Source organism: Durio zibethinus, chromosome 23 (genome assembly GCF_047325235.1).
Source record: "Durio zibethinus cultivar Kanyao isolate XHJ-2024 chromosome 23, ASM4732523v1, whole genome shotgun sequence".
Lineage (NCBI taxonomy): Eukaryota > Viridiplantae > Streptophyta > Magnoliopsida > Malvales > Malvaceae > Durio > Durio zibethinus.
This window is the reverse complement of record NC_143184.1, coordinates 11750193-11763110: the sequence shown is the minus strand read 5'-3', so window position 1 is coordinate 11763110 and position 12918 is coordinate 11750193. Positions and strand designations below refer to the sequence as shown.

General features: G+C 28.5%; 2 protein-coding genes and 1 pseudogene across 3 annotated transcripts; 1 reads left to right on the top strand and 2 right to left on the bottom strand.

The window, feature by feature from the left end:
- Positions 1–396: 396 nt before the first annotated feature.
- LOC111313187 (Ubiquitin-like superfamily protein) lies at positions 397–693 on the top strand. Its single transcript, XM_022913863.1, has one exon. It carries the CDS (start codon positions 397–399, stop codon positions 691–693), a length of 297 nt encoding a protein of 98 aa, XP_022769598.1.
- A 482-nt stretch (positions 694–1175) lies between these two features.
- LOC111313186 (APO protein 4, mitochondrial-like) lies at positions 1176–4333 on the bottom strand (annotated as a pseudogene). The gene is made up of 3 exons (XR_016332748.1): positions 3447–4333; positions 3153–3371; positions 1176–2128 (listed from the first exon to the last, which is right to left on the bottom strand). The product of XR_016332748.1 is annotated as an APO protein 4, mitochondrial-like (transcript).
- Positions 4334–9319: 4986 nt separating this feature from the next.
- On the bottom strand, positions 9320–12505 carry LOC111314643 (U-box domain-containing protein 9-like). Its single transcript, XM_022916203.2, has 2 exons — positions 11933–12505; positions 9320–10454 (listed from the first exon to the last, which is right to left on the bottom strand). The coding sequence occupies exons 1-2, from the start codon at positions 12367–12369 to the stop codon at positions 9599–9601; spliced, it is 1293 nt and encodes a 430-aa protein (XP_022771938.2). The 5' UTR covers positions 12370–12505; the 3' UTR covers positions 9320–9598.
- Positions 12506–12918: the final 413 nt, after the last annotated feature.

Below are 12918 nucleotides of genomic sequence, written 5' to 3'. Positions count from 1 at the left end.
GAGTTGATTTCAATATGACTGAATTAGCAGTGGAATGAATAAAAGATTTTTAACAATTGTCGTCGAAATAAATGGTATCTTTTATCTATCAATCAAACTACCATATTAGACACTCCGTATGAAAATCTGTATGCAAATTAATAAAGTGTTATCAATTCAATTTAGTTATTTTTTTTGACAAATATCCAATAAAATCAATGAATATAACCCAAGATTTTTTTTCCTTGGAAATTTGCGTGGGGAAGAATTAAGTTTTCATATCAAAAGCATGCAAAAAACAAACTACCGAGAATGCAGCTAGCATGAATATGTAATTTGTTTCGATATTTCTTTCCTTTTTTGCTTTTCCATTGTTAATATCTTCTTGACTTAGGAACAGGCTGCAAAGCGAAAACCATGAAGGTGGTGGTGGAGATTTTGACAGGAAACCTCTTCTACATTCAAGTTGGCAATGATGCCACGGTCGGTGACCTGAAGAAAGAGATCGAAGCCCAGGAAAATTTACCCCGTGATCGTATGATCATGATTGTTGATCATGAAAATCAAAATCACCTTATAACTGAAGAAGATGGAGCTTCTCTCGTTGGCTGCGGAGTGCAAGATGGATCTCACATCTATCTCTTCTTTAATCTCCTCGAAGCCGAATCACCTTATCATCATGTTTTCACCTTGCCCGAGTCCCTCTTGTGGTAGGAATTTAGGCCCTGCATAACATGGCAAATTTATAAAATCGGTTAGCCATAGGCCTCTGAGTTGATAATTTATCCTTTTCATTTGTTTGTGGTATTTTTTTCTTATATGTATTTGAAGATATTTAGGCTACAGTTTAATTTAATGGAAATTTCTGATTTAATCTTAATTGTTGTTTTGCCCTTGATTTTTGATTAGATGCGATAAAAGGCAGCACCAATATTCAATACAAACCAACAAAGCATGTTTTGGCTAATGAAGAATCCTAAAGCTTTTCCTTTAAATTAGATCTAATAATTTGTATATTCATATTATGTTTATTTTATATCAAACACACATAAAAATATAAAATTATCATATCAAATTAATATTAATACGGGAAACATGAATTTTTTTTTATTATTTTGTTCATATTCATATACAGCTTCTATTTAAATTTTAAACTATTTTACTTTCATTTTTTTAATTGTATCAACCTATCGTATTTAAAATTACAAGCTCTAACTTAAATGCCTCCATCCATCACTCTGTTTAGCCGTCGGGGTGAATTTCAAAAAAATAGAGTACACTTCAATACCATTTCCCATTCTGCTCCTATGGATACTATTCCATTTTTCCTATATTTCATTTTGACTAACCGAACAGAGGGAAGAAAAAAATAAAAAGAAGAAAAAGGAGCTTTTCCTATGTATATATATATCTCAACCGTAGGACGAATTCACTGATTGCAGAGAAACATACTAACAAGATATATATATATATATATGTATTTATGTATGTATGTATGTGTGTATATATGTGTATATATGTGTTGTGAGCACAAATCCCCCGCTGTTGGTGCATGCCCATAGTAATCCTGACCTTCATTCAAAAGCACTATTGGATCCTGAGGCCGTCGCTGCCATACAATCTTTGGAGGTACCAAGTCATTAACCTTTGCCTTCCCCCAAAATGGGCTCCACTCCAACTCTCATATCTAAATACTCCACAAAGGGTAGCCCGATGGCCAATGGCCCAACATGAACTACAGAACAGTATCTACAACATAGCAGCTTCTTAACACCAGATCTGTGTCTCCCATGCCCTCAAGGTGCCATTTGCTATCACCCTTAAGTCATCATGTGACAAAGACTATTCCGCTGACATCACCATAAAATTCACCCACAGTAAATGAACCAGAGTTCAAATTTTCGTCAGTTAGATCAGCCTCTGCTTGCAAGCATAGCTCCACAATTGCAGGAACATGTTTGAAATCAAATCTTTGCTATTGTTTGATAACACCTTGAAACATGTTGTGCAGATGAAATGCTTCTACAGGAACAAGCATATCATTCAAACTAACATGGCATTCATGAACCCGATCTTTCCAATGCGCTTGTATCCACAGCAAGTTTGAATTAAATGACCTTTCTCACCAATGTTTACTTCTGGACAGAACCTGCAAAGATTTATATCAAAGGTTTTTTTAGTAATTTTGACTGAAAAGAGGCTGTAGTAATGCAGTAAAATTAGAGAAATTTTCTTCAAGGAAACAAAGGTTTCCTCTCCACTCTCATCTATCATGAAAAGTTGTGGACTCCACCAAATGCAAAATTAGAGAGAGGTATTTGACTTGTTAATCGCACTATAAAGTTGCTATTTTCTTCTGTTCTAAATGCATGTTCTATTTTTCTTAAATTGTGAGTGGTAGCATCATGCAAATGAATCTATTGATCCACCGACTAAAATAAACAAATTTTTGTCCTGCGACTTGCACTAAATTTGGATCCAGTCCAACTTCTAGGACAATATTATTGCAGTGAGGGTTGCTTTGTAGTTTGTAGATTAAACAAACTCTACCAATTTGCATAAAATACTTCCCTACAAGCATTTGGAGATCATATACATACATAGCAAGCAAAACAGGAAATATCAGCATTAGGGGCAGTTAAAACGAGTCAGGTTCTGCTGTCTTCACAATAATGTACCTTAAAATGGTGCAGGCATTCTACAAGGTCCAAATTGGAGTCAGGGCTGCACTTCCATTACCTTAGGGAAAACAATGCATGATTTTACTCTCAGCAAATCAGAGGGAAATAAGGTTTCTATGATTGCATCCTCTTGAGGAAAGCACTATACTGGCAAGAGGAATGTCATAATTCATATTGATACTACGCTAGCATTTAAACACTAATCTACGCATAAACTTTTCCTAATCATTTACTTGAATATTCAATGTATTTGCAGCTTGGGTCTCTCCACCAACATATTAGGAGTGTACTTCTGAAACAAGTTTTTCGAGTTTATCAATAACTAGTGAAATTTCAAAACTAGTTATCACTTTGTCAGCCTAACTAGAGGTCCTTGATTCACGTGTTATATCAGTTAAGTCTAGCACAAATTAAATTTATTTCATATATGTAAAGATGAGGCAAAATTGGATTGAGGTGTATTCAAATAGAGGAAAAGAGGGAGGGACTTACTTGCAGGCAAGGACTGGGAAATAGTTTGAGAAGGTTGGAGACTTCTTGGAAGAGGAGTTCTCTGGCCTTGAGAACCTCTTGAGCCACTGGAATTATTCCATGCTCCAGATAATCCTTCGCTTGATTCTATATTCTCGAGTATCATCGGCCTCAGCTTCTTCAGATCCACCTTCAAGCTGTATGATGTCCAGTGACCCCTGAATGCCATTGGCATAGATCCTGCTAAAAGACATTGCATTGCATCAAACACCTTGCAAACAGTACAAATAACAAATAGCAGCATCTTCAGCATACCATTTGATGCCCTTCGAAACTGACAACAGTTAGACCTAACATCAAACATAATCAGTTAAAATTCCAGATTGTATGAACTGATTTTGGAGAACCATGCAAGATATTTTAAGAAAAAATTAAAACTAGAATTGGAATTTTAAAATGAACTAACATAGATGAGCATAAAGCAAAGTGAATAAATTTGATAATCCCAAAAAAAGCTCATGAGAAGCAAACTAACTAATAAAATTCACTCACAATTTCACAAAATCCTCGAATTCAATAGAAAGCATTTGAAACCAAAAACTTTAAAACGTATCATATATCAATATTCAGCCAAAATGCTTCCCAATTTCATCAACTTTTAATTACAATTTACAAGACTTAGCAGTTAAACCTGAATCCATGCTGATGAAAAGAATCAAAGAAAAAAATTATAGCAGCAAAATCAAAAGCAACCCACTAATTCACAATTGAGCAAGTAACCCACTAATTCACAATTGAGCAAGTAACCCACATCAATAATAAAAAATCAGCATAAAATATTAAATTTTCTCACACATTTTTGTCAAAAAGGAACATTTTGACAAAAAAATGAAAACTCATATTCAATATCTACATTTAAAAACAAATGAAACTCAATTTATCAACAATGAGGTAAAGTAAAATGAAGAACAGTTCTACTTATTGGAAAGGAAAGCAAGTAACTTTAGTTGCAAATTATGATGAAACTCAATGTTGAAACCCAAAATCACAAATTTTATATCTAGCAGACAACTGGGTTATCAGAGCTTATTACGAGTTTGAGTCTTGTGTTTTATGGGTGTCGGGTTTTCAAGGTCTCATGTATGGTAACGTATGTTTTCGTGTGTAGCGAGGAAGATAATTTATTTCGGTGGCTTAGATTTTGAAATTTTAAAAATTAAATTAATTGATTTTATTTGAAATAATCAATCAAATTAAATCATGTAAAAATCATTTTATATTCATATTTTATGTTTTGTATTATGGATATATTTGGTACATAAGATTATGATAAAATAGAATAAGATGATATTATGAATAAAATTAGATTAAATAATATAATTTTATCTTGTATTTAATGTGTATAAGTATTAGAATATGATAGTTTATTTATTACTCAAAATTATCCTTATTCAAATTTTATATAATTTAAATTATTGATGTAATTTTTAAAAATATAATAGAAAATATAAATTTAATTTTATGGATTAAAAATAATCTCATCCACTTTGGGAGGATTGAATCATCCTATACTAAGATGATAATTAATTTTTTTTATAATTATATCCCTTTCTTTAGAAATAAATCAAACATAATATAAAATTATTATTATCTTATCCTTTTTATCATTTTATATGCTAAATATGACCTACATTTAATAAAATATGATATATTATATATGATTTTAAAATATTATATAAATTTTATTGTATTTATATATATATATATTTTTAAAAAAATAATAGAAAATTATTAATTTAAAAAAATTAAAATGAGAGAAAATTTATTCATTTCAAAATCAAGACAAACTGTAGCCTCAAATATTGGAATTGGATGAAAAAGAATTATGAAAAAAAATTTAATAATATGGATTTAGTGATTATATTGACCTTTTGCATTTATAGTTATTACTGCATTTGAAGAATTAAGATTGGATGATCAATTTCAGATTTTTATTGGACGATTTGATTAGTAAATTTTTAGATTTTTGGTAGGAAAAATGATTTAGAAAAAAGGTAATATTAAAGGAGAATATGTGATTCTTAAGTTTTATTGGTCTTAAAGAGTGTAAAATTTTTGTATTTGATTAAAGAATGTAAGATTATTTAGTAAAATTTTTTACTATATTATTTTTAATGAAATGTGAATAACGTGTGACATTCATAATACGTGACACGTGAATAACAAGTAATATTCATAATATTTAAAACGTGAATAAACATGTAATTTATTTTAAACTTTTATTTATTTAACATATAAATTATTTATTTAACATTTTTGTTGAATTATTTAAATAAATTTATTTTAAGTTTTAATGGGCATACAATATATGTAATAATAAATTTTATCATAATATATATATATATATATATTACTTTCAACAAAGAGTACATTTTTAATATTATAAAATGTCTTCACTGTTGAAATTTAAGAATTCTAAAAAATAAGTTTTTTTTTTTATATTTTCAACAAAAATTACATTTGTTGTTTTTGTTAACTTATGAAAAATAATTTTTTTTTCATATTTTTAATAAAGATCGCGTTTTTAATCTTATAAGCATGATCTTTATTGAAATTTAAGAAATCTGAAAATTATTCATATGTTTAACAAAGTCGTATTTGCATGTTAAAATATATCATTTTTGTTAAATTATGAAAAATAAATTATTTTCATATTTTTAACAAAGATTGTGATTTTATTTTAAAAACATTATTTTTATTAAATCATAAAAAATAAAAGTTTTTCATATTTTTAACAAAAATTATATTTTTATCTTAAAAACATTATTTTTATTAAATCATAAAAAATAAAAGTTTTTCATATTTTTAACAAAAATTATATTTTTATCTTAAAAACATCATCTTTGTTAACTTTTAAAGATTAAATAAAAAGTAACATATAAAATTATTGCATTTTAAAAGTAAATAATGTTGTCTATATAATCTAAAAATACAATTAAAAAAGGATAAATGAGTAAAATTTTTACTTTCTATTTGGAATTTAAAAAACCCCTCATGGTGAAGAGAATTTTTATTCTCCTACTTCACCTTTTTTACATTGTTAAAAATTTTAAAAAATCTAAAAAATTACATTTCATAACTAAACTAAAGAATTAGACTACAAAAAATAAGATTCTAACTAGAAATTTTACTTTCCTCAGTACTAAATGCCTCTTAATACTTGAAAAGACTTTCCAAATGCCATCTATAAAAGGGAAAATTAAAATCCATTCAACCTAATAACAGAAGAGGAGAAATAGCTAGCTAGATTAGATGATCGATACTTTAAGAAAGCCAATGGCTTGCTATAATTGTGAAGCTAGGGTTAAAAAAATGGAAAATATATTAAATATTTTTATTAGATTATAATTAGATTTTGAATAAAAAATTAAAAAAATTGAAAATATCTTAACCGAATTGAATTATATATAATTGTTAACTTTATATTTTTTAACATTTTTATAAAAATAAAATAATCATTTTATATTTAAATCTACTTAAATATATTAGATCAAAATTTTAAAAAATTAAATTTTAAAATCTGATGAACCAATCAAACCCAAACTAATAAAATTTAGTTCGTATCAAATCAATTCAAATCAGATCAATTTCAAAAAAAATTAATTCAAATTCAAATCAATTTTGAAAATTCATAATACTATTTTAGTTTATTAACAGTCATGTGGTTTGTTGTTATAGTATTGCATTTTTTTATTTTAATGATCATAGATTAATCCCTAGTAACTTTAGATCAGAAAACAATGTTTTATTCAATAATTAAACTATAAAATAAGAAAGTGTTTAATAGCCAACTAGAAAAATTAGTCCGGTTACATTCAAGTTACGAATTTTTTATTTTTAAAATTTAAAATTTTTAATAATAAGTATTTATAGATTTTGTTCATAATTTTAAATTTTATTTTTTTTCAAAATATTATAATTGATTAATTGAGTATTTATCATTTTTCTCTTAATTTTTAAATTATGCCATACATATTTATATTATTTTATATAATCAATTGAGCTAAGCTGACATTCAATTCACTATATTTGGGATCATATTTTTTTAATTTTAAAATAACATTGTTTATTTTTTTTTATTTATGCTTAATGATAATTATGTGTATCGATATTATTTAAAGATATAATTTTTGGATATTTTCAATTAAAAAATAATTGATTGAAAATTATCACATTATCTCAAATTTCTTTAAAATTAATTATTTTTATATACTTTTTTAAAAAATTAATATTTGATATATATTCAATATAAATTTTTAATTTCACTAACGTTTTTTGTATTTTCAAAAAATTTTTTACTAATAAAAACTAATAAATTAAAAACTTTCTTTCCTCTTCCATTTTCATCTTTACTAATAAATAATGAATCAAGAACGACTAATTTGTGTTTATTATATAGTCACAAAAGACAAATGAGCACTCACAAAAAGTTACCCAAGTAGGCAGATCCTTATGATAAATGAGTGCTAGGTTGGTTCGCGCGTGCCCATATTAATGTACTGCTTTTTTTTTTCAAGGGGTCTTCCATTTGGGTAAGTTAATAATGAAGTAGAAAATTCCGTAATTTACTCTAAAATTTAATCAGTGATGGAGTTTAATAAAAAAAATAGTAATATATAAAAATATTATTTATAATTTAAATTTGATTAATTTTATTTAATAGTAAAAATTTTATCAAAATTTTTAATTAAAATATTTATTAAAGTTTATTAATTATTTTTAAATTTTACATAATTAATCTATGTAATAAAATCTTGAAATTTATTAATTTGATATTTTATTTAAATTTTTATTTAATCAATTTTAATTAAAATTTTCACTAATTTCACTTAAAAAAACTCTTATCTAAATATTTTCCTCCATCGTATAGTTTCCATGTACTTTATAAAAATTATCAAATACATTGTATAATTTTTTAAGTTTACAAATAGAATAATATATATTTTTTAAGATATATTTAAAAATAAAAAAATTTTAAAAATGGAATATATATCAAAATATTAATTTTTTTACAAAATTAAAAAATTTTACTGATAATTTATCAAATAATTTCTTATTCTTTTTAAAGCAAGATATACAAGAGAACTCAGCCTCTCCTTTTTCCAGGAAGTTTCTCAATTCGATTTTAGTACATATGGTGTTTATAATTCAATCCTTGTTGCGGATCCATTGATTGAACCATTGACGGTTTTGGTGGTGAATTTCCTCATTCGAACTGTAGTGGGAAAAAAATGTGAGGACCGTAAAAGACAACTTGTATCAAAGCAGGAAAATTGCCTCCACTTTGTATTGGGAAATTCCCAACCATTTAACTTGTCCTCCATTAGGAAATGGGACAACAATAGTTTCATACAAAAAATTTCAGCAAGCAATGAGTAATAATTGACGCTCTGAAAGGAGGCAAATATCAATTCAACAAACACCGGATTGGTGCCGACTGGACGGCTGATCCCCATCTTTTCTTCGATTGAAAGCAGCCCTATCGCCAATGAGAATTCAGAGTCAGTTTGGTAGGCTTGATGAATCGATTTCAAGGTTAGCCTGCTAGTGTAGCTGACCTATAACAAAGCTATATTTCGTGTCCCATATGCCAACTTGAATTTTCTGTTAGGAAAAATGATGATAAAGATTGAAACACTCGTCCCAAAGAGACATTTCAACGGTAAAAACTTGAAGTTTGAATCCTGAAACCAGAAGGATTAAATTTACAGATTGAAAAGAAAGTCATCTAAATTTGCAATCATTTTTAAAAAATAATATTTAATAAATTTAGATTTTAAATCTTAATATTTGTTTTTTTTATTTCAGATTATGATATTCTTTATATAGACAAAAAAAAATTAATCTCTCCTGTTATCCAAAATACAGAAAAAAAAAATGTTGAAATTGTCCAAAGCTACAACGGGGAAAATTTCTATTTAACCAAACTTAGACCATATCTACCTAACTTACACATCACTTGATATTTCTAAGCCATCCATGTTTCGCATACCAAGCTGAAATTTTCTGTCAACATTCCGGTATGTTGAAGTAGTTTGGTGACAAAGATATCAGTCAGATTTGGAACTCTCTTTCTCGTGTTCTGAATCGGTTTACTTCAATCAAATCCTCAACCATGAGGGCAAAGGAGAAAGGAAAAGCTCACTGATTGAATAACATTTCCTACAACAGTTTCTTTACATGCAAACTAGGAACTATATACATGCTTTTCAACATCATATAATTTCCAGCTATAAGCATTTTTACCAGTCACCCGATACCGATACCACTACGACCGGCCTGGACTGGCATTTTCCACTATGTGTTATTTCATCTTTCCACAAAGGAAAATTTTGTGTAACAAACACCACAAGAAAAAGGGAAGGAAAGGGGAAAAGCAGAAAAGAAAAGCTCAAAACCATAAGCAATCATTTCAAGGAAACTTCAGAAGCACAACTATTGCTAATGGGCAAATCAGTTGGGGTGCAGACCCGAGCCCTTTGCTGTAAATGTCTCAAGCTCTGCTCCATACTAATTTGGACCATCTCAGCCAACATCTTCTTTGCTTTACTAGATTGATCATCTCCATCGATCTGAGATATTATGTTGCAAACAATGTTCTCTAGTGTGTCAGGCTGAAGCTCTGATCTGGGATATGGAGTCTCTCTCAGTAACCGCAAAAGGGTCTGAGCCTTTGTCTGAGACTTGGGTGTTCCTTGCACTGTTAGCTCAAGTAGTCCAGGAATTACACCTTCTCCAAGAATTGGTTCCCTATATTTACATCGGTCACTCTCACACATTGTCAGTAGTGCCCCAACAGCATGTTCCCTAGCTTGGAGAGAGCCATTTTCAAGCACTTCAACGACTGCTAATACTCCACCTTCTTCAGCTGTCAAAGCTGTTCTTCCTTCATCAAAACCCACCAGGGATTCTATCAGAGAACAGCATTTTTCAGCTGTTTTCGAAGATTTTTTAGAGGCCTTAAGTAAACTAACTATACAAGGGATGGGACCGGTTCCAAGAATGATGGTAAGATTGTCAGTATGTGTTGAGAGATTGGAAAGAGCCATTACAGCATCAACCTTAGCTTGCGTGGTTCCATGTCTAAGGATATCTACAAGCAGAGGAAAGGCACCAGATGCGCCTATAATCGGCTTGTTGCTGACAGAAGCAGATAGAGTGAGCAAAGCTGCTGTTGCATATTCTTGTAGGTTTAAGTTCTTACTTCGAAGGAAGCTAATAACTGGCTCTAAGGCACCTGCTTCCACAATGCTGATCTTATTCCTACAAAATAATATTAAAAACATTCTCTTCATTCAAATACCAAATTTTGACAAGTACAAGACCATAAAATTAAGAGTTTTCATGTAAAAAAGCAGCTGTAAAATTATAACACACAAAAATCGAACACTATAAGAATCATGTCAAATTTATCAATCAACGTTAAAATACTTCTATGAAAGATAAATTATGAAGAGGGAGTCCATAAAGATTAGTAAGGTGATAAGGTGATGCATACCTTAAAGTATAGTAAAAAATTAAAAAAAAATGTAATTAAACAAAGTAAAACATGTTATCTACTCTTAATTTCGCTTATGAAATTAAAAAATTACGTTTCATATGTATAAAAATCAACTCTTTAATTAATCGCATTGGGTTGCTTCATTTTAAAGGAAACAAAAATGTAGTTTCATAGATAACAAATTAAAAATCCGAAAAGGTAAATAATAGAAGGAAAAAACAATAATAATAATCCTCTTTGGGAGAGAAATACATATATTTCTTCATCACCAAACATATTCATGATGACAAATAACTTCAAAGAAAAGATAATAGAAAGAAAAAAAAGTTTTAAACAAAAAATGAAAAAGAAAGAAAAAAAATGTGAAAATAAAAAATAACAACCACACTTTTTAATCAAATTAATAAAAAAAAAATATAGACCTTCAACTAAAAAAGAAGGGGAAGAAGAAGCATGGCATCCGATTCTTTGAACAATAATAATCCCAAAATTCATCCTCACTTTATACCATAAATTGAAAAAAAAAGAAAAAGGAAATAACGTGATTCAACAACATAACCTTACCCAATTATTTTTTGGGTCGGTGACACGATTAGATATATATTAAAGAAAAAGTTTCAAACAAAAAAGTGAAAAAGAAAGAGAAAAATATGAAAATAAAGAACAACAGCCACACTTTTTAATCAAATTAATCAAAAAAGTATAGACCTTCAGCTGTAAAAAAATGGGATGAAGAATCATCCAATTCTTTAGGTTAAACAAGAATAATCACTTTAAGCCATAAATTGAAAAAAAAAAAAAAAAAGAAAATAACGTGATTCAACAACATAACCTTATCCATTTTTTTTTTGGTGGGTGACACAATGATAAATATTTTTTATTTTATAAAAATATTTGGAAATTTTCGATAATTATATTTCGATGCTCTGCTACGCATATTCTCTTAATAACCAATCAGCGATTAGATTTTTATATTAAAAAATAGAATATTTTTCCTCGAATTCCTGATCCCAAGGTGAAAAAATATTTTTATAAATTATTATAGCGTCTCATGTAAAAAAAGGTAAATAGAAACATCTAAAGCACAGAATAATCAACATGAAAATCAGTCCTTTACAAAATCAATTGCCAATAAAAGTTTACCCAAAATTAACTACACTAATTTCAAAAAGCTCAAATAGTAAAAATATGTTTTAAATAAATAAATGTTATGAAAGAAAGGACAAAAGGGTAAACGTACCTTTCGTCTTTAACGGCAAGGTTAAGGAGGGCGAGAAGGGCGGACTCGTGGTGTGACTCAGGTGAGTCAACTCGGAGCATAGAAACAAGTGGGATAACAGCTTCAGCGAGGAGCCGCCGACACCTTTGGGAAGTTTTGGTGAGTCGCCGGATTTCCTTAACAGCTTGCAGCTTGGAATCGGAATCGTCGGATTGGATTAACTGTAGAGCTCGATGGACGGCAGAGGTTGCTCCACGCGGCGTGACATCCACATCCGAGGAAGAAGAAGAAGGGCTGTGAGTGTCTGCGACGGTGTCCATCGGAAGAAGGAAGAGTAGATGGAGGAAGAGAAAGCAGAGAAAAATCTGCGTGGAAGCACAGAGAGAAAAAAGAATAAAAAGGACGGGTGTTTTTGGTTTGGTATTGAAACAGACCTCAAGCAACAGTTTAAAAGCCATGTAAAAACTATATTTATATAAATAAATATTAAAGAAAAAAAAAAAAACTTTTTTACGCTTGCTGTTTTTAATAATGGAACTGGCAGTTGGTAATAATTGGTTGTTGTTGTTGTTGACGAGATGGATGGATCCAAAGAGTCCTGCCTTCCGAGTTTTTTCTCATATTTTAAAATCTTTATTCTTATTATTTTAAGTAAAGTATTTTTATAAAATTATAAATATAAGAAAAGTTACCATAATAATTAACAATTACATTCCAATATAATATTTCACTTAATAATTAATTAATAAGTTAAAATATAATTAGATAACCAAACTTATACAATATACATAGTAAAACTTAAATTTAAAATTTTAAGGTTTTAAGATTTTTTTCGTATCACCAAGTCAAGATATTATTAATTTTAATAAGATAATTTTTAGTCAACTAATATTTAAATTAATTAACATGTCATTGAAATTGACATATAAAAATTAATGTTTAAATTAATTTATATACGTAATGTTATTTTTAATCAAGTATTAAGAAACGAAGATTTAAAAATATAT